This window comes from Callospermophilus lateralis, chromosome 6, assembly GCF_048772815.1.
Source record: "Callospermophilus lateralis isolate mCalLat2 chromosome 6, mCalLat2.hap1, whole genome shotgun sequence".
Lineage (NCBI taxonomy): Eukaryota > Metazoa > Chordata > Mammalia > Rodentia > Sciuridae > Callospermophilus > Callospermophilus lateralis.
The window spans coordinates 111,358,953-111,385,019 of NC_135310.1; the positions used below are offsets into that span (position 1 = coordinate 111,358,953).

General features: G+C 37.9%; 2 protein-coding genes across 4 annotated transcripts in view; one reads left to right on the forward strand and one right to left on the reverse strand.

Moving 5' to 3' along the window:
• The window catches only part of Polh (DNA polymerase eta), a 36,319-nt gene extending 29,402 nt beyond the window's left edge, over window positions 1–6,917 (reverse strand). The window contains exons 1-3 of one of the 3 annotated variants that reach the window (XM_076858657.1): window positions 6,708–6,917; window positions 1,653–1,794; window positions 975–1,109 (exon numbers count right to left, since the gene is read on the reverse strand). In XM_076858657.1, coding sequence (XP_076714772.1) covers window positions 975–1,109; window positions 1,653–1,789 — 272 coding nt within the window. In that variant the 5' untranslated portion in view covers window positions 1,790–1,794; window positions 6,708–6,917. Of the gene's footprint in view, window positions 1–974; window positions 1,110–1,652; window positions 1,795–2,995; window positions 3,128–6,463 lie in introns of those variants that run through there. The other 2 variants (XM_076858656.1, XM_076858655.1) reach the window with 2 other exon arrangements.
• Window positions 6,918–7,029: 112 nt separating this feature from the next.
• The window catches only part of Xpo5 (exportin 5), a 44,437-nt gene continuing 25,399 nt past the window's right edge, over window positions 7,030–26,067 (forward strand). The window contains exons 1-12 of the mRNA XM_076858661.1: window positions 7,030–7,305; window positions 8,639–8,760; window positions 9,879–9,951; window positions 11,482–11,619; window positions 11,733–11,915; window positions 17,163–17,189; window positions 17,687–17,872; window positions 18,194–18,270; window positions 20,917–21,016; window positions 22,136–22,219; window positions 22,738–22,863; window positions 24,584–24,674. Coding sequence (XP_076714776.1) covers window positions 7,201–7,305; window positions 8,639–8,760; window positions 9,879–9,951; window positions 11,482–11,619; window positions 11,733–11,915; window positions 17,163–17,189; window positions 17,687–17,872; window positions 18,194–18,270; window positions 20,917–21,016; window positions 22,136–22,219; window positions 22,738–22,863; window positions 24,584–24,674 — 1,312 coding nt within the window. The 5' untranslated portion in view covers window positions 7,030–7,200. The remainder of the gene's footprint in view (window positions 7,306–8,638; window positions 8,761–9,878; window positions 9,952–11,481; window positions 11,620–11,732; window positions 11,916–17,162; window positions 17,190–17,686; window positions 17,873–18,193; window positions 18,271–20,916; window positions 21,017–22,135; window positions 22,220–22,737; window positions 22,864–24,583; window positions 24,675–26,067) is intronic.

Genomic DNA, 26,067 nt, shown 5'->3' on the forward strand with positions numbered 1-26,067 from the left:
ACTAGGGCTGTGGCTCAGTGGTACTGCATTTGCCTGGCATGTGTGAAGCACTGGGTTCAGGTCTCAGCACATGTAAATAAATAAAAGATCTACCAACAACTAAAATATGTAAATATAAATATAAAATATATAATATTATATATATATAAAACAACAACAAGATAGTAGTCTCCTTTCAGTTGGTTTTCTGGCAAGTAATAATAATAATAAAAAAAAAAACTCAACAATTCTAGAAATTGCACTAAAATATCAAGTCTGACCCAGCCTTTCTTGGAAAAGCTATTAGGTTTATAGGCCTGCTAATCACTTTGGACTTTTGGCCAATAATATAGGAATTGGTAGAAAGTTTTAATTATAATAACCAGCTTTTAAATAATTAAAGGAATGAAATGGGTATCAAAAGACAGCAACTATTTTAAGTAATAATGGTTCTGAACTATTAATAATATACAATATCAAAATCTATTTTCATTCAGAGACAAGATGCTAACGACAGGAAATTTTTCAGATGTTATTTACACAAAACAAATTTAAACACAAGTTGGGTGCAGTGGCTCACATCCATAATCTCAGAGATTTGGAAACCTGAGGCAGAAAGATCACAAGTTTGAGGCCAGCCTAAAGAACTTAGGGTGACTCTGTCTCAAAAAATAAAAAAGGGGGCTGGGGATGTGGCTCAAGCAGTAGCACGCTCCCCTGGCATGTGTGCGACCCGGGTTCGATCCTTAGCACCACATACAAACAAAGATGTTGTGTTTGGTAAAAACTAAAATGTAAATAAAATATTTAAAAAAATAAATAAATAAAATAAAATAAAATAAAAATAAAAAGGGCTGGGGATATAGCTCAGTGGTACAGTGCCACTGGGTTCAATCTACAGTACAGGGTGGAGGGAGGGAGGACACACACCAGTTCTAACCATCCTGAAATATTTCCAATTCCTCTGTGTCCCTTTAAACAACCTTTTTTCTTACTTGGTAAGGTTAGCTTTCCCACGGGACTCACGAACTTGTGCCAGTAGAAGATCTGGACATAACTTCTTAGCATCATCTGCCCACATGTTTCTAGTAACCCCAAATGCACGAGCTTCATAACTCACTGCAATTATTCTAAGGTTAAAAAAAAAAAAAGAGGAAATAAAAAAAAAATTACATGATCACAAGCAAAAACAATGACACTTAACAGGAATACACTATGAATACATAAAATTAGAAGAAATGTTTTGATCACAGGTGCCACCACTCATTCACCAAACATAGCAGTTCAGAAACCTCAAAAATAAGACTTATCACAGCATTGTTACATGTCTATAGATTAAAAACCAGTAACAAGGGGCTGGGGCTGAGGCTGAGCAGTAGAGCACTCGCCTTACACATGCGAGACCCTGAGTTCAATCCTCAGCACTACATGAAAAATAATAAGTGAAATAAAGGTATTGTATCCAACTACAATTAAAAAAATAAATATTAAAAAAAATAGTAACAAGGGGCTGGGGTTGTGGCTCAGTGGTTGAGCGCTCACCTAGCATGTGCAAGATGCTGGGTTCGATCCTCAGCACCACATAAAAATAAACAAAATAATTGTATTGTGTCCAACTACAACTAAAAAAAAAATTAAAAAAAGAAAAAGAAAAAAGTAACAATGATACATACCCACCACCTTTCCATGATTTATACTGTACGACTGCACAGGGTTTATTCCTTAAATGAGGATTTTGTCGCTGCTCCACTTGAACAAAAAAACAGTCCATGTCCACCAGAGCAACCACTCGATCCTGTCCTGTAGTCATTTTTTCTGTAAGACAACGATTTATGAACAGAAAGATATCTAATTTAAAATGTCAGGCAAACTATATTTCCATTCCTTTATTGGTAAGTTACCATCAATCTTCCTACATGTTTAGTATCATCTGCCCATGTTTCTAGTGACCCCAAATGCATAAGCTTCATAAGTCACTACAGTTATTCTAAGAAAAAAAACAGGGAAAAATATTTCATGATCACAAGCAAGAATAATTAAAAATTTAATAGGAATAGACACAGGAGGCATGGGAATTAGAAAAAAGGAAATGCATTTTCATATATTGCTGGCATGAGAATAAATTAGTACAATTTTATGAAAGTAATAGTAAAAGCTTTAAAAACACTCTTCTTCAAAACATTTCACCGAACATTTCACCAAGACACAAATAGCCAATAGATGCATAAAAATGGACTTAGCATCCTTAGTCACGGGGAAATGCAAATTAAAACCATAGTATATATCACTTAAGAAAAAAGGCAACAGTGATCTAGTTGACAGACAGATCTGAAGTATAAGTTTAGGGAAAAGAAAAGGAAAACATGTATATATAGCCAATCCTCAATATCTTGAGTGTCCCACATCAGCCAATACTCTGGGGAAAAAAATGTGTAGTGAACATGTACAAACTTTATTCCTATAATTCTCTAAGCATTATGGTACAATACTTACATTGTGTTAGGGATTATAAGGAATCTAGAGATGATTTAAAGTATTTGGGAGGGATTCGGGGTGTTGCTCAGTGGTAAGAGCATTTGTCTAGTATTCTCCAGACCATGGGTCCAATCTCCAGCATCAGTAGATTTTGGTATCCTGGCCAAGGAATGGAGAGGGAGCATGTCTTGGAATCAATCCTCTTGTGGATACTGAGGGACAACTGTATAACATCATAGCGTTCGTGTAAATTTTTAAAGTTTTTATTTCAAAATACTTTTAGACTTATAGAAATGTGCAAAAATAGTAGGGTTCTTCCACACTGTTTCCCCTAGTATCAACATTTTACTTAGCACTATTATCAAAATTAAAAAACGAACACTACTTAACCACCAACTCAGCTGAACACAGTGGCACACACCTGTAATACCAGCTACTGGGAAGGCTGAGGTAGGAGGATCACAAATTGGAGGCCAGCCTAGACAATTTAGTGAGGCCCTGTCTCAAAATGAAAAGTAAAAACGATAACTCAACTACGTACTTATTTGGATTTCACTGGTATTTCCACCAATGTCTTTTGTTGTTGTTGTTGTTCCAGGATGCAATATAGATCTTACAGTGCATTTAGTCATCACATCTCCTATTCTACTCTTCCTTAATGCTTTTTTTTTTTTTTTTTTTTTTGGTACTGGGGATTGAACTCAGGGACACTCAACTAATGAGCCACATTCTCAGCCCTGTTTTGTATTTTATTTAGAGACAGGGCAGCAAACATACCCTATGTGAATATATAACTATACCACCAGTGGGTTTCATCACGTAAAACCAGAAGAATGAGAAATTATACTGCATCTATATTTGATGTATCAAAATACATTCTACTGACATGTATAACTAATTAGAATAAAAAAATTAACCTTCACCTTGAAAAAAGGTACCATGCAACTAATTTATATATATTTTTTATTTAGACTCTATTGCTTAGTGCCTCGCTGTTGCTGAGGCTGACTTTGAACCTACGCTCCACCTGTCTTGGCCTCTGAGCTGAGCCGCTGGGATTACAGGCCACTGAGCTCAGCACAACCATAAACACTTTTGATGAGTACTGGCTAGTTATTTTTTTATATATATAACTTTATTTGGTGCTAAGTATCAAACCCAGTGGCTAGGCAAGCACTCTACCACTGAGTTACAACCCCAGCCCAGCTGGCTAGTTGTTTTGAGAATGTCAATTTGTGTTTGTCTAACATTTTCTCATGATTGAGATTATGCATTTTTGGCAAGAATATTAAAAAGCGATGATCTTTTCTCAGTGCATCACATGGAAGAGAGGTTATGCTGTCAATATATCTTCTTACTGGTGATGTTAACCATGATAAGATGGTGTATATCAAGTTTCTCCTGTAAAGTTACTATTTTTCCTTTTGTAACTAATAACTATCTTGGAAGAAGATACTTTGATATCATGTAAATATTCTGTTTTTCTTTACACTTTCAACCACTGAGCAAACTATCAGTGGATCCCACCTACGACAATTACTTTGTAGTCTTCTAATGATGATTTTTCTATTTATGCAAATTTTTGACCACACTTCATGGACAAAGGTATGAGTAGTAGAAAAAGAACTTTACATATTTAAGAGTGGACATTAGGAGCTGGGGTTGTGGCTCAGTGGTAGAGCACTTGCCTAGCATGTGTGAGGCACTGGGTTCAATTATCAGCACCACATATAAACAAGTAAAAGACCATCAATAACTAATAATTTTTTTAAAAGAGTGAATACTAATGTTATTTAACTGTTTATTTAACGTTGTTAGCAATATTAGAAGGAATATCATCTGCAGCTCCCAAATTTTGCTTATATTGGAATCACCTGGGAACCTTTAAATATTCTCAAATCTGACACTCTTGACTACTAGACATCCTAATGTAATTAGTATAGATACAATTTAGGAATCATGATTTTTAAAAGCTCTACAGATAATTCTAATATACAGCAGAGCTAGGAAAAAATAGTCTAATGTAAATAAGGTACTTACAGAAACACCAGAAAAGCATGATTTAAATATGAGAAACAGGTTATATAGTTGAGTAAGCACCCAACTGTATTCTAAAAAGGTTTTTAAAAATTAACAATGAATCACGTGAATAGAGAGCCTACAGAATGGGACAAAATATTTACCACATGCACCTCCGATAGAGCATTAATCTCTAAGATATATAAAGAACTCAAAAAACACAAAAAAAACAAGTAACCAATCAAAAAATGGGCAAAAGAACAATACACATTTCAAAGAATGCAATCGATCAACAAATATATGAAAAATTGTTCAACATCTTTAGCAATTAGAGAAATGCAAATCAAAACTCCTCTAAGATTTCATTTCATCCCAGTCAGAATGGCAATTATCAAGAACACAAGTAACAATAAATGTTGACAAGGATGTAGGAGAAAAGGTACATTCATACATTGCTGGTGGGAGTGCAAAATGATACAACCCATTATGGAAAGAAGTATGGAGATGCCTCAAAAAAACTTGGAATGGAACCAAGATTTGACCCAGTTACCTCCCTCCCTGGTTTATACCCAAAGAACTTAAAATCAGCATATTACAGCAATTCAGCCACATCATTGTATATAGCAGCTCAATTCACAATAGTTAAACTATGGAACCAATCTATGTGTGCTTCAACAGATGAATGGATGAAGAAAAATGTGAGATTCATATATACATGGAATATTACTCAGCCTTAAAGAAGAATAAAATTAGGCCATTTGCCAGTAAATGGATGGAGCTGGAGAATATCATGCTTAGCAAAATAAGCCAATCCAAACAAAGACTGAATGTTTTCTCTGATGCGGGATGCTAATTCACAATAAGGGGTAGGGGGGCTGGGGAAGAATAGAGTTACTTTAGATTAGGTAGAGGAGAGTGAAGGGAGGGAGGGGGTATGGAGGGAGGAAGGACAGTAGAATTAGTCAGACTTGTTACCCTATGTGTATTTATAACTATATCACAAGTGGGCTTCTACATCACATACAATCAGAAGAATGAGAAATTATATTGCATCTACATATGATGTATCAAAGTGCATTCTACTGACATAAATAACGAATTAGAATAAAAAAAAATTAATCTTCACCTTGAAAAAAGGTACCATGCAACTACAAAGCTGGATGGCTCGTGGAAAGAAAACACATATTTAAGAAAATCAGAATATTCAAGGAATAACTTGTAAATTCCAATCTACCACTCGCCTAAAACAGACAGAATGTGATAGTTTAAACATTCATAAGTTTAAAACCACAACATGCCAGAAATTCCTTTCTTCTGAAGTGGCTTTTCTGCAGTACTAAAACAGATAACGCCAGAAAATAGTAAATGCACTGTCACAAAGGACAACGACTATGCAGGGTAAGCACCATATTAAATACAAATACCAAAAGTGAAAGAAGAAGCAGTGATTTAAAGGACAGCAAACATTTGCCAAGCACAAAAATCACACACACACACAAAATATTCAGACTGACAGATAATAAATCAATAGAGGTATCTAATTTACGTATTTACTGGAAAAAAGCAAGAGTTTTGCAAAGATGGAAATGAACACAATTCTAGCAAAACCCTGTTTTCAGACAAGGATTATACTACTTTGAAATAAGATACAGCATTCGGCAAATTACCAAACTGCAGGAATATTCAATCTTTACTATCTTGATTTATCCCAATCTACATAAAATAAGTTTGTAGCTGATCGAGTAGTAACACATCCAGGAAAAGAGCTCAAATGAAGGGGAAGATTTAAGAGGCATACGGGAAAGTATCATTTTTTTTCCTACAAGAAAAATCTCCTTAGAGGCAATCTCGCGGTCTTTTCTCTCAGTTGTCATGTTTTCTTTTTCACATAATTTCAGGGCAATGAATCATCAGTCAAATCATAAAACCAATAGCCAAAGCAATGTGAAAAGTCTGAACATCGACACCGCACGGTTCTAAATATTCTTACCAAGGCGACACCTGGCAAAACTGCCAACGGGTAGGGCGCGGAGGCACACGCCTATAATCCCAGCAGTTCGGGAGGCTGAGGTAGGAGAATCGCGACTTCAAAGCCAGCCTCAGTAATGGCGAGGTGCTAAGCAGCTCAGTACCTGTCTCTAAATAAAATATAAAATAGGGCTGGGGATGTGGCTCAGTGGTCGAGTACAATGAGTTCAATCCCCGGTACCAAAAAACAAAAAAAAAAAACTTGCCAACGGAAGCCGCGGTTGCGGGAGATCAGTGTCCGCTGTATGGAAAACGAAGAGGTCTAGAGCAGGCCAGTAGGTTTCGCGATTTATTCTCCGTGACGATGAAGAATAGGCGCAGAAATCCCAAAGAATCTCCCAAAGGGCTTCGCGCTATTCGGTTAACCCAGCCAACTAAAGTCCGACAGCGCGCGCGACTCAGGGGGCCGTTGAGGCGCCTGCGCAGCCAGGTCCTTCCGTCTCTCGCTCCACCCCCCAGGAGCAACCGTCACAGGAGAGCCGCCACTTCCGTGGGCGCGTGCGCAGTGGCAGATCGGGCGCGTGCGCAGCGCCTGGTCCTCCCCTGCTGTACCTTCTGCTGCTCACGTTCCTCCTCCCGCTTCCCACCCTTCCAACCCGCCGCGGCCCGGTTCCAACGTGTGGTCCCGCGAAGGGAGCGGTCCGTGCCTCGTACTCCCGGGACGGCCGCAGTGTGCGCTCGCGGCGCGTGGCGTTAGCCATGGCGATGGATCAAGTGAACGCTCTGTGCGAGCAGCTGGTGAAAGCGGTGACCGTCATGATGGACCCCAGCTCCACCCAGCGCTACCGGCTGGAAGCCCTCAAGGTAGCTGGGGTCCCAGCGTTCTGGGCCCGCCCTGAGACCCTCCCCTAGACTGGCCGCCCCGGTGCAGCCCCTAAATCAGGTCGTCTCCCGCCCACGAGGCCTCTGGAACTCCCTTCCAACTCCCGAGGGCCTTCCCCTCGCGGCCCAGCTCAGGTCTTCCACCCCCGCTTCTGCACTCGCGCGCTTGCCCTGCGCCCCAGACTCTCTAGTCGCTTATTATCCCAGTCTCCACGTCTCACTGTCCTTGTCTTCTTCCTTCCTCACTTTTTACTCTTGATGCACCAGGACTCCTTCGCCACGGACTACCCTCATTTTCAACCTTCAATCCCCATATTCCTGGCTTTCCCGAGGCGCACGTGCAGATTCCGCCCCCACGCCACCTTCAATCTTTATGGTCTTCCTGCTAACCCGCTCACCTGACCTTTCCTAATCGACCGCCAGTCTCCCCGAATGCCCTTTACTTATATTAGAGCCTTACATTTATCTCACTGTCCCATCTGTGTTGGGCATTTCTGGTCTTATTCTCACAGTCCTCCCATGTTTTCTAGAGTGTGGTATTCATAGGCTGTTTTGCGCAAAGATGAACTTCTACCACTTGCTTTGCATTTTTACAAGGCCTTTTTGGTTTCCTGAAAGCAGTTTTCTTGAGATCCGGATGCTCTGCTCAGGAGACTGATTCAAGTGTTGCAATTTGGAAGCTGACACAAACGGTGGTGCTAATACAATAGAGCTCCATTAAACAATGTATGTAAGCTGTGAGAAATGACTGTTTAGGAGAAAGTACTCATACATGTTTTAGATCATATAACTTCACAGAATGAGCGCCCCTTGGAGGAAACTTTACTATATGTATGCCACAGGGTTTGGAATCAGAATTATTTGAGTTTTGTTTTTTATTAGGAAATATTTTAATAGACATAAAATTAGAATACTATAGTGATCTTTATGTGCCTATCATCTAATTCAGCTGGGATATGGATTTTGCCACCCTTCTCTTTATACCTCCCTCCACCCCAAGTTTTTAAAGCAAATTCTAGAAATTGTCGTTCTGTCCCTGAGAGTGTATCTCTTAACAATTTTTTATCCCTTTAGGTACTTCTTTTCGGACTTAGGCTACTGTTGACCACAGCATGGCAAATCTAGAACCATTAAAGTAGAAGGAATGTTTTACCAGTTCTTTATTAATATAATATCAATCTAGTTTATTCTTTTAGTATAATATCTATATCGGTTTTTGCAACTTTAAAAAGCAGCTAATTTTGGAGTTTTTAATATTTTTTGGTCCCTATCCTCTTTGACCTCCCAAAAGAAATACTAACTTTTCTTCTTTCAGTTTTGTGAAGAATTTAAAGAAAAGTGCCCTATCTGTGTCCCCTGTGGCTTGAGGTTGGCTGAGAAAACACAAATTGCCATCATCAGACATTTTGGTCTTCAAATCCTGGAACATGTTGTCAAGTAAGGAGCTCTTGGTCATTGCCAATAAAGTCTGTGAGAAAGCAAGTCTTTCTTATGCTATAGAGATGCTTTTTAGACAGTAGAAAAGAGCAATCCCCAGGAAGAAAAGAATGATTGCCACAACATTCTCAGGACCTCCCAGGAGCACTCATTTAGGACTTTTAACCTTTTTCCTCTTGAGTTTCTTCATCTGTGTAAAAGGTGTGGTACATACAAAGCATTCAACAAGCATTAGTTGATAGCTACTACTCCATTTGTCCACATTTATTGAACTCTTAGTATATGCTAGCAGATCTCAAGACCTTTGTAGAATAATTCAGTAGGTAGGTAAATAAATCTCTGATTAGACAATGTCTTTTTTTGGTCATTCATTCATTTGTTAATTTGTTTACTTTGGCACATGCAAAATAGGATTTTATGAGGATAACTGAAAACCTCTCTCCTAACTTGTGTCTCCTACCTTCAACACCTATCTGAAGAGTTAGCTTTTAAGACTTAGCCAGTTTCTGAAATTGTACTATAAATTTGTAAACCAACATAAGAGAAGTAGTAATATCAAGATTATATTTTCTTTTGTGGGGAGGCAGTTATTGTGAATTGACCCAGGGAAATTTAACCACTGAACCACATCCCCAGCCTTTTTTTGTATTGTATTTACAGACAGGGTCTTTCTGAATTGCTTAGGGCCTTGCTAAGTTGCTGAGGCTGGTTTTGAACTTGCTGTCCTCCTGCCTCAGCCTCCCAAACCACAGGGATTACAGGCATTCACCACCATGCCAAGCTCAAAATTATATTTTCTGAGAAGCAAATATTTTGTTAGAGTTGCTCTAGATGGATAATTTCTTTTGGCCTATCAATAAAATCATGGGAAAAAGCTAATTTGTGGCACACATCCTGTTAGGATTCTAATTAATGGACAGCATGAATAAAACCTTTTCCCAGACTTTTTCTATTATATTTTGGTTAATTGTGGGCTGTTTTTGTCCATTCTCTGAAGGACACAAAATCAAAATAAAATTTGATGAAATCTCCAGCATAATTAAATGCAGGAATCAAAGTTATTCTTTTGTGAAGACTCCTAACAAGGTTCTGTTTATTTTATGCATTTTGGTCGCCAGGTTTCGGTGGAACAGCATGTCTCGATTAGAAAAGGTCTATCTGAAGAACAGTGTCATGGAGCTGATCGCAAATGTAAGGAAGGGATGGGTGGGAGACTTTTATTTTAGATAATGTAATTTCTTTCACACAATGTTCATATAAAAATTCACTGGTTCAAATAGTAGAATGTTAACGATTACCTGCAGGCATCACAAAAATGGTAATTCATCACATTTATCCTACTAGGTTTAATTAATCACCCTTATTTTGACTTCTTTTTTAAAATTATAAAGACAAAGCAAAGAAGGTAAACAAATGGATGAATAATGTTAAATCTAAGTTGGACTGAAACACTCTCTACTTTGTTTCCTTTCATCCAAATTCAATGATGATGGGATACTAGTGATGAAAAACATGTAGATAGAATTTGTTTCAAAATAGTTGTCGTTAAACCCAATACCTTTATTTTATTTTATTTTTTTTATTTTTATGTAGTGCTGAGGATCGAACCTAGCACCTCACACATGCTAGGTGAGCGCTCCACCACTGAGCTACAACCCCAGTCTTTTATTCTTTTTCTTTTCTTTTTTTTTTTTTTTTTTTTTGGTGTGGGGGTTTATGGTACTGGGGATTTGGATCCAGGGGCATTTGAACTGCTGAGCTACATTCCCAGTTGTTTTTTTATATGTTTTGTTTTGAGACAGGGTCTTTCTTACTTGCTGAGGGTCTTAACTAAGTTGCTGAGGCTGGCCTCAAAGTTGTGATCTTCCTGCCTCAGCTTCTTGCATCACTGGAATTATGGGTGCGTAGCATCATGCCCAGCTTTTTCTTTTTTTTAAACAAAGGGTATGCAATAATTCCTACCCCTTCCCTTTTATGACATTAATGGGGGAAAAAATATCCTTCAAATTTTTTAATTTAGACAGGTGTGGAGGCATACACCTATAATCCCACTCACTGAAGTAGGCAGTAGGATTGCAAGTTTAAGTCCAACTTCGGCAACTTAGCTAGACCCCATCTCAAAATAAAAAATAAAACTAAAAAGGCTGGCAATATAGCTCAGTGGTAGGTCATCCCTGGTTTAATCCCCAGTACTAAAAAAACAAAACAAAACATGAATTAATTCAGCTATTTTGTTCATTCTGGGGAGACAAAGTCATAATTCATTAGTTTTGACATCAAACTTCATACCAATAATAATTTTTCTATATTTTCTAATACTAGGAATATGGGAAAAACAGTCAATTGCTCTTCCATACCCTCCCATTTTTATCAACCTCTCAGTATACACCTTATTTCTAAACTCTTCCACCCTGACCCTCATTAAAAAATGAAGCAACTTGTGACTTTCCTTAGAACAGTGATGTTTTCTTGGCCCTGTGACAGCCACCTTATTAGCTAATGCAACCCACACTTAAGTTTAAATGGGAAGAATGATGGGTGAGAATGAAGGACAAATGACTCAGACATGGAGAACAGGTTTGTTGGTTCTGTTTAATTTTAAAACAGACCTGTTGATGGGTTTTGTATACTGTCATGGCCCAGTTTTGTTTTGGTTTTGCTTTTGTTTTTTGACTAGAATTCGGTCTTGCAAACCTCTTAGTATCTCTTGTCTTTTTTCAGGGAACATTGAACATTTTGGAAGAGGAGAATCACATTAAAGATGTTCTGTCTCGAATTATGGTAGAGATGATCAAACGAGAGTGGCCACAGCACTGGCCTGACATGCTAATGGAGTTGGAGACTCTCTCTAGACTAGGGGTAAGGAGTGCAGCTGTGTCAGCTCTGCATGCTTGGTCTTGGAAATAGCCTTTGGGCATACCTATATTGAATAAGGTGCTTTAGTTTTAACTACCTTATTTCTGTTGGTATAGGAAACACAAACAGAATTAGTGATGTTTATCCTTTTGAGACTGGCAGAGGATGTAGTGACCTTTCAGACACTTCCTCCTCAAAGAAGAAGGGATATCCAGCAAACATTAACCCAGAAAATGGAAAGGATCTTCAGTTTTCTACTTAACACACTTCAGGAAAATGTAAATAAATACCAGCAAATGGTAAGGAATTTTCCACCCTACATTAGTCCTATTTTCCCTTTTATTGATTAAAATTCTCTTTAGGCAAGTTACTAGGGTGTCTAGTTCAGCAGAAGGAAAGGACATTTCATAGGCAAAAAACTTGATAACAGGAGAAAGTAGAACAAATTTTCTCAAAAATCGACTCAATGGAGTTTCCATATCTACTAGAAAAAGTAGTACCTTTTATATAGTAAGAAAATTCTTAAAGCAGCATAAACATAAAGGTTAATATTTAATATTTGAAAACCCAGATTTCTGATAGGTCAAGATATAGTATCCTGTTAAATTGCAGTGTCCTATTTCATTCTGGTTTCAATTGTCACATTCATTAATCTTTACCACATGATCCTTGGCATTTTGTACTTCCTGAGGAGGCTATTCTTCTGCAGAAAAAGGTAAGCCAGACACTGTCTTTCTGACCATTATCTTAAGAGACACCTCTCAGAAGAAGGCGGTTTGAAAGTTAGTACAGTGGTTCTCAAGGTGATTTTGCCTCTTTGTTGTCTGAAATATTTCCAGATAAACATTTGGCTGCTATCTGGAAATACTTGGCTTGTCATAATTCAGGGGATTGCTACTGGCATCTAGTGTATAGAGGCCAGGGATGCTGCTAAACACCCCATAATCAGGTTAGTCCCACTGTTACATCGTGTACCTATACAAATAGGTAACAACAAATCCCACCATTACATATAACTATAATGTACCAGTTTTTTAAAAACTGCAAAAAAGAAGTACCCCGATCCAGAATCTCCAAACTATTTATTTCAAAAATCAGGATTAGAAGGCGAACGCAATGGTGCATGCCTATAATTCCAGCTTCTCTGGAGCTCATGAGTTCAAAACCAGCCTCAGCAAAAGCAAGGTACTACGTATAACTCAGTGAGATTCTGTCTCTAAATAAAAACTACAAAATAGATCTGGGGATGTGGCTCAGTGGCAAGTGCCCCCAATTTCAATTAACTTCCAGTACCCGCCTCCCCAAAAAAGAAATCAGAATTAATTAAAATAGGTGTTTTTTTTTTTAAACATCCCTGACACATATATTGAGTCTGTTTTTTCAATAAATATTAGATATTGATGCAAGTGATAAGAATAAAGTACTATGAGCTGTTAGTGAATACATAATATATGCTATACACTTGTTTGCACTTTGTATGTTATTTTTCTTCAAAACAACCCTAAATTCCATTTGTTGTCTCTGAACATTCAGAGAGTGGTTATTGAAGATTCTCTAATAAATAATTGCAGTGGAATTCATAGCTGTTGTTTTGACTTATAATGGAGTCTCAAATACTTGCAAGATTTTTTTTTTTTTTTAAGAGAGAGTGAGAGAGGAGAGAGAGAGAGAGAGAGAATTTTTTAATATTTATTTTTTAGTTATCGGCAGACACAACATCTTTGTACGTGGTGCTGAGAATCGAACCCGGGCCTCACGCACGCCAGGCGAGCGCGCTACCACTTGAGCCACATCCCCAGCCCATTTTAAGATTTTTAAAAAAAAAAAAAATTTATATTGTTTTTAGTTGGTTTTGGACCTTTATTTAATTATTTTATTTATATGCAGTGCTGAGGATTGAACCCAGTGCCTCAAACATGCTAGGCAAGCGCTCTACCACTGAGCCACCAACCCAGCCCTTAATTTTTTAAAAAATATTTTATTTTTTAGTTGTAGTTGGACACAATACCTTTATTTTATTTATTTATTTTTATAAATAAAATAAAAGTGCCCAGGACCTTGCACATGCTAGGTGAGCACTCTACCGCTGAGCCACAACCCCAGATCCAATTTCTTTCTTTCTTTTTTTAAATAACTTTGTTTTTTATGTGGTGCTGAGGCTCAAACCCAGTGCTTCACAGGTGCGTGGTACCTCTAGTACTGAGCTACAACCCAGTCCTCCAAGATTCTTCAAAAGAAAATATTTACATTACAAACCTGTATGTCAGGAATGGGGCAGGGTACTTTTTTCATTTTCCCTTAAGACATATAACCCCTAAGAGAAGGGAAAAAATTGTCCGAGAGGGAGAACCTACTCATGCCTTTTTGGGGAGGGTGGGGTACTGGGGATTGAACTCAGGGGCACTCCACCACTGAGCCACATCCCCAGAATTATTTTGTATTTTATTTAGAGGTCTCACTAAATTGCTTAGTGCCTTGCTTTTGCTGAGGCTGGCTTTGAACTCGCATTCCTCCTGCCTTAGCCTCCTGAGCAGCTGGGATTATAGAAGTGCGCCAGTGTTCCCAGCTGCTCATACCTTTTATGAGATGGGCCAACTTTTGGGGGGGAAAGGGACAGAAGTTCCAATATATTTTATCCGTAACTTGGGTTATTAGATTATAGGATTCAGGACAATTTTTCCTGAAATAGATGTATTTTTATAGTCTTAAGAAATAGTAGGTTAGTAGTGGTGGCTTTCAGTCAATACATTTTCTTAGGGAAGAATCCTTTTGCTCATAAAGGATAGTGTTCCACAGAAAAGAAGTTAGCTTAATTCTGTAATATAGCAGCATTTGTATCAGATGAGCTGAGAAATTAAAAAAATTATAAACATGGAGCTGGGCACAGTGGTGCAGTCCTATAATCCAGTGACTTCAGGGGCTGAGGCAGGAGGATCACAAGTTTGAAGCCAGTCTGGGCAAATTAGTGAGAACATGTTTCAAAATAAAAACAGTGAAAAGGGCTGGGGAAATAGCTCAGTGATAGACCACCCCTGGATTCAGTTTCTATTTATTACCAAAAAGAATTTCCAAACAGTAAACAGTAATATGATGATATTTTAGAATAATAAAGGAATTTTCTTAGGAAAGTTAGAACCTATAGAGCTACACTGTAACCATTTAGTAATTTCCTTTTTTATTTTCCCCCCCTCTTACGGAACCCACAGATGCTTTACCACTGAACTACATCCCCAGTCCTTTTTATTTTTTATTTTGATATTTGGTATTTCTCTTTGTTTTTATATATATATATATATATATATATATATATATATATACATATACACGCGCAGCGCGCGCACACACACATTTTAGTTGTAGTTGGACACAATGCCTTTGTTTTATTTCTTTATTTATTTTATGTGGTGCTGAGGATTGAACCCAGGGCCTTGCACCCACTAGGCGAGCACTCTGCCACTGAGCCACAACCCCAGCCCCTAGCTTCCCCCCCCACCGTGTCTCCAGGTATCTCTTGATTGCTGAAGGTGTCACTAAATTGCTGAAACTGGTCCCAAACTTGCGTTCTTCCTGCCTCACCCTCCCCAGTTCCTGGGATTACAGGCATGAGCAACCATGCCTGGCAGTGATATGTATTTTTTTTTTTTAAGAGAAAGAGAGAGAGAATTTTATTATTTATTTTTTAGTTTTCGGCGGACACAACATCTTTGTTTGTATGTGGTGCTGAGGATCGAACCCGGGTCGCACGCATGCCAGGCGAGCACGCTACCGTATGAGCCACATCCCCAGCCCCAGTGATATGTATTTTAAAGATGAATGGCCACATATTTTATGAGAAAAGCATCACAACACTATAGCATTAAAAATAGTCTTCTGTTTATAACAATAATCGGTGAAGTCCATGATTTTCTTCCTTTCTTCCCCGCAACCCTGGTCCTGGGAATTGAACCCAGGGCCCCAGGGCACTTCACCACAGTTACATCCTTAGTTCTTTTCATTTTTTATTTTGAGACTGGGTCTCGCTAAATTGCTAAGGCTATTCTTGAACTTGCCGTCCACCTGCTTTACCTTCATGAGTAGCTAGAATTAAAGCATACATCACTGCACCCAGCTCAGACTATTGGTTTTTCAAATTCTGAATAGTTAGATTGCCTAGATGAAGCATATGCCACAGCAGTACTGGTTGTTGATGACTTTTGACATAAGTTAGAAACATCCACTGTGGTCTACTTTCTTTGCCTTGGTCCTGTCCTCTCCATTTGTTAAACCAGGCTACCACATTTGGTCTTGGTAAGACCAGAGCATACCAAGAGCTATTTTTTGTACCTTGAACTTCTCTGTTCACCCCTAGTTCCTTCTCTAGTTCCATTCTTCACTTTCCTGATTGTGGAGTAGATTAAATGCTAAATAAATGTGGTTTGAATAGGCTCTCCCCCTATTTCATTACCCTGGCTCCTCCACTAGCTCCAAGAGTTATGAAGGATTTATTGGAGTGTGAAGGGTTTGTTGGACTTGGTTGTAGTCACTTTATGAATTCTTGATCCCAATGATGATAACTTTCATGTACTGTAGAATTGTTATTCCTGCTTGTATTATTTCTCTAATTGTCTTCAGGAGTTATTTTTAATTTTACTTTCAGAAGTTTCTTAGGAAAATATAATTTTAGATACTTCAGATTTATGAATGTAGCTTTTTTAATTTTTAATTTTTTTTTCTTTTAGTGGTAGATGAACACAATACCTTTATTTTTATGTGGTGCTGAGGTTTAAACCCAGTGCCTTACACGTGCTAGGCAAGTGTTTCACCATTGAGTTACAGCCCCAGCCACATGTAGCATTTTAATGGAATTTGAAATATTAAGATAAAAATCTGTATTTGTATTTGTATTGAACAGCCATTATTTTGATATATATAGCATTTAACATTTTTACATATTTTTCTGTAGTTATGTTCACATATACATGGTCCTATGTTGTATTTATTTTATTATTATTATTTTAGGACGGGATAGAACCGAGGGGCTCACATATACTAGGCACTAAGCTACATCTCCAGCCCTTTTTGTTTTTATTTTTTTTTATTTTGAGACAGGATCTCTAAGTTACTGAGGCTGGCCCCAAACTTGCAATCCTCCTACATAAGCCTCCTGAGCCAGTGGGATTATTCATTTAATTTTAATGAATTAAATGTATTCATTTAATTTTGTTTCTTGCTTTAATTTCTTGTTCTTAGGGGGGACGTATCAGTTATATGTTCTTGGTAAAGTTGTCTTTTTTTCCCCAAGGTTAAAGATTGTATCTGATAATGAGTAATTATAATGCACCAATTTTAAAAATGATCTTTAAAAGAAAGTGTTGCATCTGTTTGTTTTTGCAGTGCTGAAAATTGAATCTAGGACCTTGTACTAGGCAACCATTGAACTAAACCTCTAGCCCCCTAAAAGTTTCATCTGTAATTAACAATTATTTTTCAAGACCCTTAATTATAGGAGTGGAAAGTTATTATGTAGCCTTTTATTTACTAAACACATTGGATTTTTTTTCTTTCAGAAGGCAGATACTTCTCAGGAGTCAAAGGTAAGAGCTCTTTATGGAATTGTAAGATTTCTTTTAGGCTTTCAAGTGTGGGGATGCATAGACCTAGTGACCTCAGCCTTTGGTCTTTTTGATTACTGAGCTGTAGTGAAAGGGGAGGTAAAGTTAAAATATTTGGGATTTCTTAAAAAAAGATAAAATGGCCACACAGACCAGTATGATCTTATTGATGGATTCTGAGAAAGCCATTGAGAAGTGGTTGTATATCAGAAGAAAATCTTTTTGAGTTCTCAATCAGCATCTGTTAACATGAGTACATTGTTCAGTTGTAACGACAGTATTTTTATTAAAAAAAAAAATTATAGTTGTAGATGGACAGAATGCCTTTATTTTATTTGTTTATTTTTATGTGGTGCTAAGGATCAAACCCAGGGCCTCATGCATGCTAAGCAAGAACTCCACCACTGATACAGCCCCAGCCAACCACAGCATTCTTATCTGTTGGGATTCGTAGTCAAAAGTGATTTCTTTTCACACAGGCTCAAGCAAATTGTCGGGTAGGAGTTGCAGCACTGAATACTCTAGCAGGCTACATTGACTGGGTGTCTATGAGTCACATTACTGCTGAAAACTGTAAACTCCTGGTGATACTCTGCCTGCTTCTGAATGAACAGGAACTTCAGTTAGGAGCTGCTGAGTGTCTTCTCATTGCAGTCAGCAGAAAAGTAAGTTGTTACTTCCAACTGACTTTAACCTTTAGTTTCTGAGTTAGGGTATGTATGTGTTTAATTGCATGTTATAACAGAAAGACTTAAAAGTGTAAAGCTCATTCATTTACTGTTAAGTCAAAGACTGGCTTTATAAGTCTTATCCAGATTTGGTTTGAAAGAGTTGGCTTTCTTTTTTTTCTAGTGTTCAGCAAGCCCTGGGTATATAATAAATTATAAAGTTAGTGTATTTGATTACATAGATATAGAAGATGTTAGTACTTTGAGACTTTTAGTAATATAAAATGTATGACTGTGTTTCCCTAAAATTGGGTCTAGGGAAAATTAGAGGACCGGAAGCCCTTGATGGTCTTATTTGGAGATGTTGCCATGCATTATATACTCTCTGCTGCACAGTGAGTATCTTTATCTTTCAGTGTGTTGCAGTGTTTTGTTTTACTTACTTATTTTGGTTTTGAACTCAGTGTATGCCCAGTACAGACTGTACCATTGACCTATACACATAGCCCCACAATGTTTTTTTTTAATATATTTATTAAAAATATTTTTAGGTGGGCACAGTATCTTTATTTTACATTTATGTGGTGCTGAGGATCGAACCCAGTGCCTCGTGCATGCTAGGCGAGCTCTCTACCACTGAGCCACAACCCCAGACCCTCACAATACGTTTTTATAATTTTTATGTCTTATTTGGCCTTGTCTTAAATTCCTGTAAATACTAGTAGTGAATTAACAGCATTTATGAATAGGAAAATAAGACAGTCTTGGTGGCCAGGTATAGTGGTGTACACCTGTAATCTCAGCAAATGGGGACTGTAAGGCAGGAGGATTGCAAGTTCAAAACCAACCTCAGCAACTTAGCAAGGCCCTGTCTCAAAATAAAAAATAAGAAGGGCTGGGGATGTGGTTCAGTGGTTTTAAGCCTCTGGATTAAAACCCTGGTACCAAAAAGGAAAATAAGAATCTTAAAAGGACTGATCAATCAATTTGAAGGTCTCTTGAAAGAAATAAGTTGTGGCCGTTGACTCAGCATCCATTCTCCCCAGAAAGCTAATCTCTTGTACTGTGTCTTCTGCTTCCAGTGATCCCTGGTCCTCCAAGTAGCCTTGGTGACCAAGTCTGATAATGCTCAGTCTGCTGGGCCAGAGTCTATCCTGGGGCTTGCCTTGAGTGGAGAACTCCAGACACTCCCTTCCTATTCTCTTAAACTTGTCAGTGCTGAGACTATTGGAAACAACAGGAAAAAACTAAGATGTGGGCGTGAAACACATGCTGCATACTGAAATAATGTATTTTGCTTATTTTCTTCTAGTTGCTCTGGAAAATATTAAGCATTTCCTGATAAGAATTTCTTACCAGGGAATCAAGTAGAACTCTGTGTTGTAAATAGTTGAAGTTGTTGCAACACCCCCTTTTTTTTTTTTTTTTTAATGTTATTCACTTACTTTTTGTCCGAAGGACAAATGAAAAAGTGTGAGATACATATGTACTACTTAAATCTCTTACTATCTTTACTGTCTCTTTCTCTTTCTCTCTCTCTCTCTCTCTCTCTCTCTCTCTTTCTTTCTCTCTGTAGTTGTAGATAGACAGCATGCCTTTTTTTTTTATTTGTTTATTTATTTTTTATGTGGTGCTGAGTGCTGAGGATGGAACCCAGTGCCTCACAGTGCTAGGCAAGTGCTCTACTACTGAGCTACAGCCCCAGCCCTCTTAATATCTCTTACTAATGGCATTTATCATAGTTTACTTTCCTAAGGAGATAGCAATGTTTTTCGGGGATCGTGTTACTTAAATGAATAACACATCTTTAGGCCAGGCATGGAGGTGCACACCCAGTGACTTGAGAGGCTGAGGCAGGAGGATTGCAAGCTCAAAGCCAGCCTCAGCAACTTAACAAGACTGGCTTAAAATGAAAAGGACTGGGGATGTGGCTATGTGGTCAATCCCCGTTATTAAAACAAACAAAAAACAGAGACATCTTTAATGTAGTCTCTGTAGTTACTGCTTCTAGGTCCATTCTGTAGTTTATTGTAGAGACCATGAGATAGAAACTGGGGTGTCTCACCTCTGTTTATGCAGTGGATATCATATCAGACCCGGGGGTAGTAAAGTTATGATTCAGTCCAGGCAGTTAGGCTCCACAGCTTGTGTTAAAGCCATAGCACTGAACTGCTCTTTGATATCACAGAGCTAGAGCCAGATATGGTGGCGTACACCTATAATCCCAACAACTAGGGAGGAGGATCCCAAGTTCAAGACCAGCTTCAGCTACTTAGTGAGGCCCTAAGAAACTTAGCAAGACCCTGTCTCAAAATAAAACATATAAAGGGCTGGGGTAGCTCAGTGGTAAATTGCTTCTGGGTTAGATTCCCAGTACCAAAAAAGACAAAAACCAAAAACAACCAACATCCCTAGAGCCTAACCCTATTTATCCTGAGGCTCATGTGATCTGTATTATACTCTAATGCCTGTAGGAGTCAGCTAAAATGGCTGTTGTTTATATTAGTTATTATTCATTGCTGTTAGTTTGAATAGTCCTATGTCATTTCAGGTTATATTTTGTCAGCAAATAAGTTATAATTTTTTATTTAGCAAGACTATTTTTGGATTCTACTTGATTGTTAGGCCCAAACTAAGTGATTTGGAGAAGTGAGACACAAAGTCAGGTTTTTATTATAGTCCTTTTTATATTGTCAGTGGTTGAAGGAATTGTTAAATACTCTCCGATGAGTCTCTCCAAGTCTTACCTGGTATTAACAGTGCCATTTTGTGCAGCTGTTCATATAAATGTCTACTTTGTTTTATCCAGTCATGCACAGAGCTCACATTATCATCCCAAAATACTAAGACTGTATGGTGCCCAGAACTAGAGTATCTAGTGAGGGAGGAGATTGCATTGAACCATATTGCGAATCAGTCTTTGAGTGTTTGGTTTTTGTTAACTTTGGTTTGAGTGGTGAGGCACTGATCACAGTTAGTTTTATTTATGGGAATCTATTGCTTCTCTTGACAGCTAATCACACTGTTCTCTCATTGTATAGGACTGCTGATGGAGGAGGCTTGATAGAAAAACACTATGTCTTCCTGAAGAGACTCTGTCAGGTGTTGTGTGCACTGGGCAATCAGCTGTGTGCCTTGCTGGTGAGCATTTGCTTACTTTCTGAAGAACTTTAGAATGTTTGAGAAGAGCATTTAGAAAATGACATTTCAATAAAGGGTTGCAGATTCCATTAATGTAACTTGATGGGGCATTGTCTTTAGATTATTTTATATGATTATATAATTTAAATTATTTTAATAGGGTTTGAATGATTCAACTTTCTTTTAACAAGTCTCAGTTATTAGCAACAAACAGGCAAATATGTTATTCTATAAAGTTAATGTTTTTAGTCTTGTGAATTTGTATGTTAATTTGCTGAGCATATTACCTATTCAAGTTCTGTTTACTTGAATTAACAGAACACAAAACATGGAATCGATTAAAAAACCCTTTCCTGGTCTAACAGATATATTATTAGATCATAAAAGAAAACTTAAGTCTGATTAAACTGGAAAAATCTGCCTTAAGGGGAATATTTAAGTTTGTCTTACAAGTTAGGAGATAGGGCAGACATTTGCAATTAATGCTATGCCTTTTTATATCATTGAATGGGTATTTAATAGGTCAGGTAAGAAATGGAAATAAGCCAGGTCTAAAGAAATAATATGTTTTGTTTTGTTTTCTTCACGTAATTTCTGAAATGAATAGTTTCTTTCAGTTTACTATTTGAACCACAACATGGTTTCGGGGTTTTTTTGGGGCGGGGGCGGGGCGGTGTTATTTTAAGACAGGTCTCACTGTGTTGTCCTGGTTGGTCTCAAACTCATGGCATCAGTGATCCTCTTGCCTCAGCCTCCCAAGTAGCTGGGATTATAAGAATGCACCACAGCACCCAGCTAGTATCTTTCCTTTTTTTTTTTTTTTAATTTTATTTTCTGTTTTGGGGATTTGTTTTGTTTTTCTCTTGGAATATTGCTTTTCTTTAGCCAAAAGGAAATACAAAGTTCTTTCAAAACTGAATCTTTTTGTTGGTGCTGGGGTTCAAACCCAGGGCCTCACCACATTCTAAGCAAGCACTCTACACTACACTTGAGCTATGCCCACAGCCCACAACTTTTTTGAGGATATAAGTTATCTGTGTTTATTACTCTTCCACTGCTCCTCTCTTCCCCAGTCTCTACCCCATCAGCATCATTAATATAGTTTTTTTTCTCCTATAGGGCATAGATTCTGATGTAGAAACACCAGTGAATTTTGGAAAATATCTGGAGTCTTTTCTTGCTTTTACAACCCACCCAAGTCAGGTAAACTTTATACAGATAATTTCTCAGAATTTTAGCTAGGTGAACTAGAATCTGCACTTTGCCCTTAAGTATAGCAACTCCTATTTAAAATTTGACTCTTCAGGCCCTAGAAATGAGTATATGTGCTTTTTCTCTTAGGTAAAATTCTGATAATGCTGTGTGAGAGGTTTGTCCCAGGTGGCTTGATGTTAAAGGGACTTTAAACACAAAATTTTAATTATGTTGTTATAAAATTAATTTCATCTTCACAATTTTTCTTTTGTCACACAGATTTCAGTATCCTTTCTCATGAAAAAGAAAGTAGAGTTTAGACCACTCCTTGGAGAGTGACCCCCATCGCCTGTCCTATTAACATGTGGTTCATAGTGAGCAGTTGTTACTGATGTGTTGCAGTAGAGGAAGTTTCAAAGTCTCGTAGAGATTTATTTGTGAAAAATGTAGATGATGACTATAAGGCTAATAGTCTTAATTATTTAGAATCCAAATCTTAACTGAGTTTGTTTTGTTTTTTGCTTTAGTTTCTACGGTCTTCAACTCAGATGACTTGGGGAGCCCTTTTCAGACATGAGATCCTATCTCGTGATCCTTTGCTGTTAGCAATAATACCAAAATATCTTCGTGCTTCTATGACTAACTTGGTCAAGGTATATATAAAAGAAATCTAAGCATGTGGCATGTAGGTGAATACGCATAATTATAAGATTGGCATCATTGACAGCCTTTTTGTGACCACTTAAGATCCTTTCCTTGGGCATATTTTTTATTCTTTGGGAAGAAAGAAGGCCATAAATGGGTTATTATGATTGCCCTTCTTTGTTTTAGACTATTTACATATCAAGTATTGGGCTAGGTGCTACATAAGAGCAGTGACCATACAATATGATAGTTGCTGTTCAGGAGTTAAAAGCAGAATGCTTTGGAAGTACATAGGAGGTGCTTCTATGACTAACTTGGTCAAGGTATATATAAAAGAAATCTAAGCATGTGGCATGTAGGTGAATACGCATAATTATAAGATTGGCATCATTGACAGCCTTTTTGTGACCACTTAAGATCCTTTCCTTGGGCATATTTTTTATTCTTTGGGAAGAAAGAAGGCCATAAATGGGTTATTATGATTGCCCTTCTTTGTTTTAGACTATTTACATATCAAGTATTGGGCTAGGTGCTACATAAGAGCAGTGACCATACAATATGATAGTTGCTGTTCAGGAGTTAAAAGCAGAATGCTTTGGAAGTACATAGGAGGTAGAGTCAGGAATATTCTAAGAAGAAATAAATGTCTAAACATTGTTCTTGGAGGTCAAATGAGAGTCAAGAAGGCAAATGAGAAGAAAGTGAGAGTGGAAGCACAAGTTATTGTCCATTTCAATAGTTACTCATGAATTCTGAGGTTTGCTAAGAATTCTCATAGCTTACAGATTCTAAATCCTAATTTTAAAGCAAGAGTGTGGGGCCCATTGAAGCATCCCCTTAATTGCTCAAGGAATTTAGCTAGCCGTACTATGTTCTAATTTTCTGCCATGATCTTCAAACCTATTTTGAATGGAACACATGTTGTTCCATATATTTATTCCCAGTGTTTAGCATTTAATGAGGCAAATGGTTCTCAATTCTTCCTTATTGAATGCTGAATTATCACTTTATTTTGGGACTTTGTATTCATAGACCTTAAACAAAATTCAGAAGTAGAGTCTCTCTGAGGACCTTGGAAGGAAGGTATCAGCTAAAAGTGTTCTCTTTTCTACCACTATGAGGAATATTAGAACTGGGGATTGGTGAGAGCCATAGCCAAGTAGGAATGATGCATGGCAATTTCCTTGTCAGCCTACCCAATGTTGCTTAGAGGGAGGACTCTCCATTGTGGAAATGGGCTTGCCTTGGACCTAGGTCATTTGCAGTGACATTGCATGAATGTTTGAGAAAGGTGACCCTGCTCAAGGACCAGGGTGGATCCAGGTTTAGGGTGGATCCTGCTGGGAATAGGGCGTATCCTGCTGCCTCAGGCGCCCGCTCCTTGAGTTCCCATTGATTTCTCCTTGCGGGATTCAGAGAGTATTTGGGATGCAGAGCCCAGTGGAGTGTGTGGATTTTCCCCAGAACGTGTAGAGTGCTGGTGACAGTTCAAGAATAAAGAGTTGCTGTTTGAATCTACAAGGTGTGGTGGCTCAGTTATTTGGTGCCCAGCCAGACTGCAGCAGGGAATAAACTGGCTTTTGAGTGGAACAGAAGCAGTTACTTGTCATAGAATATCTAATGCAAATCTTTAACTATTTTTAAATTACAAAGTGCTTGAGCTCCTTAAGCTTAAGCACCCTTTTAGTAGGTTCATTTTCATCTCCTACTCCAATTGTCTCTTTCCAGATGGGTTTTCCTTCTAAGACAGACAGTCCTAGCTGTGAATATTCTCGATTTGATTTTGATAGTGATGAAGACTTCAATGCTTTCTTCAACTGTAAGTGATATAATCTGGCATTTCTCCCAAAAGTCTCAGAATGGCATCTAGTGTTATGAAGAGTGGTTCATGTCAGTTGGGATTCTGATCAAAGATCCCCAAATCTGGCCCAGTGCAGTAGGATTTGCCTGTAATCCCAGCGGCTCAGGAAGCTGAGGCAGGAGGATTGTGAGTTCAAAGCCAGCCTCAGCAAAAGTGAGGTGCCAAGCAACTCAGTGAGACCCTATCTCTAAATAAGATACAAAATAGGGCGGGAGGGGTGGTGGCTGGGGATACAGCTCAGTTGGTAGAGTGCTTGCCTTGCATGCACAACACCCTGGGTTCGATCCCCAGCACCACAAAACAAAACAAACAAACAAAATAGGCCTGGGGATGTGATTCAGTGGTCAAGAGCCCCTGAGTTCAACCTGATACCAAAAAATAAAAAGATCCCCAAATCTCGGCAGCAGCGTTGTCTGGTTTCCCTTTGCAGGATTCTGGGACTGCATTCAAGGCATAGTATGTGTTCCACCCACAAACATATAGATATGTAGTCTTTAAACACTGATGTTTAGGGATAGTAACCATATTTAAGATACCCTCACATTTCTTTTCATATTTATAATTAAATACCATCTCACCATGTGGTTTTATCCTTCCCAGAAAGAGTGGGAAAACCCATTATATCCTAATGTCATAATTCTGTTCTGGGGTTTTTGTAGCCCAATTTTCTTTCTTTTTAAAATAACCATTAAGGTAAAATTTATTTACCACATACTTACAGTATATAATTCAGTGGTTTTAGTATTTTTGTGAGAATTGTGCAACTGTCACCACAAATTCATTTTAGGACGTTGTCATTACCCCAAAAAGAAAATTTTTGTCCACCAAAAATTACTTCTCAGTTTCTTCATTCCGACTAATCATGTGTAACCAATAATCTTTCTTTGTTTTACCTATACTGAACATTTCAGATAAATGGAATCATAAGTGGGCTGGGGTTGTGGCTTAGTGTTAGAGCACTTGCCTAGCAAGTGTGAGGTACTAGATTCAATTCTCAGCACTGTATATAAATAAATGAATAAAATAGAGGTCCATCAACATCTAAAAAAAAAATACTTTAAAAAAAATGGAATCATAAGATATGGTCTTTGGTGACTGCCTTCTTTCACTTAAGACAATTTTTTTTGTGTGGGATGTGGGGCCAGAAATTGAACCCTGGGGTGCCTAAGCACTGAACCACATCCTCAGACTTTTTTATTTATTTATTTTTATTCTGATTAGTTATATATGACAGTAGAATGCATTTTGAGCCATCATACATAGAGTATAACTTCTCATTCGTCTGTTAGTACATGATGTAGGGTTACACAGGTCATGTAATCATGCAAGCATACATAGGTTAATAATGTCC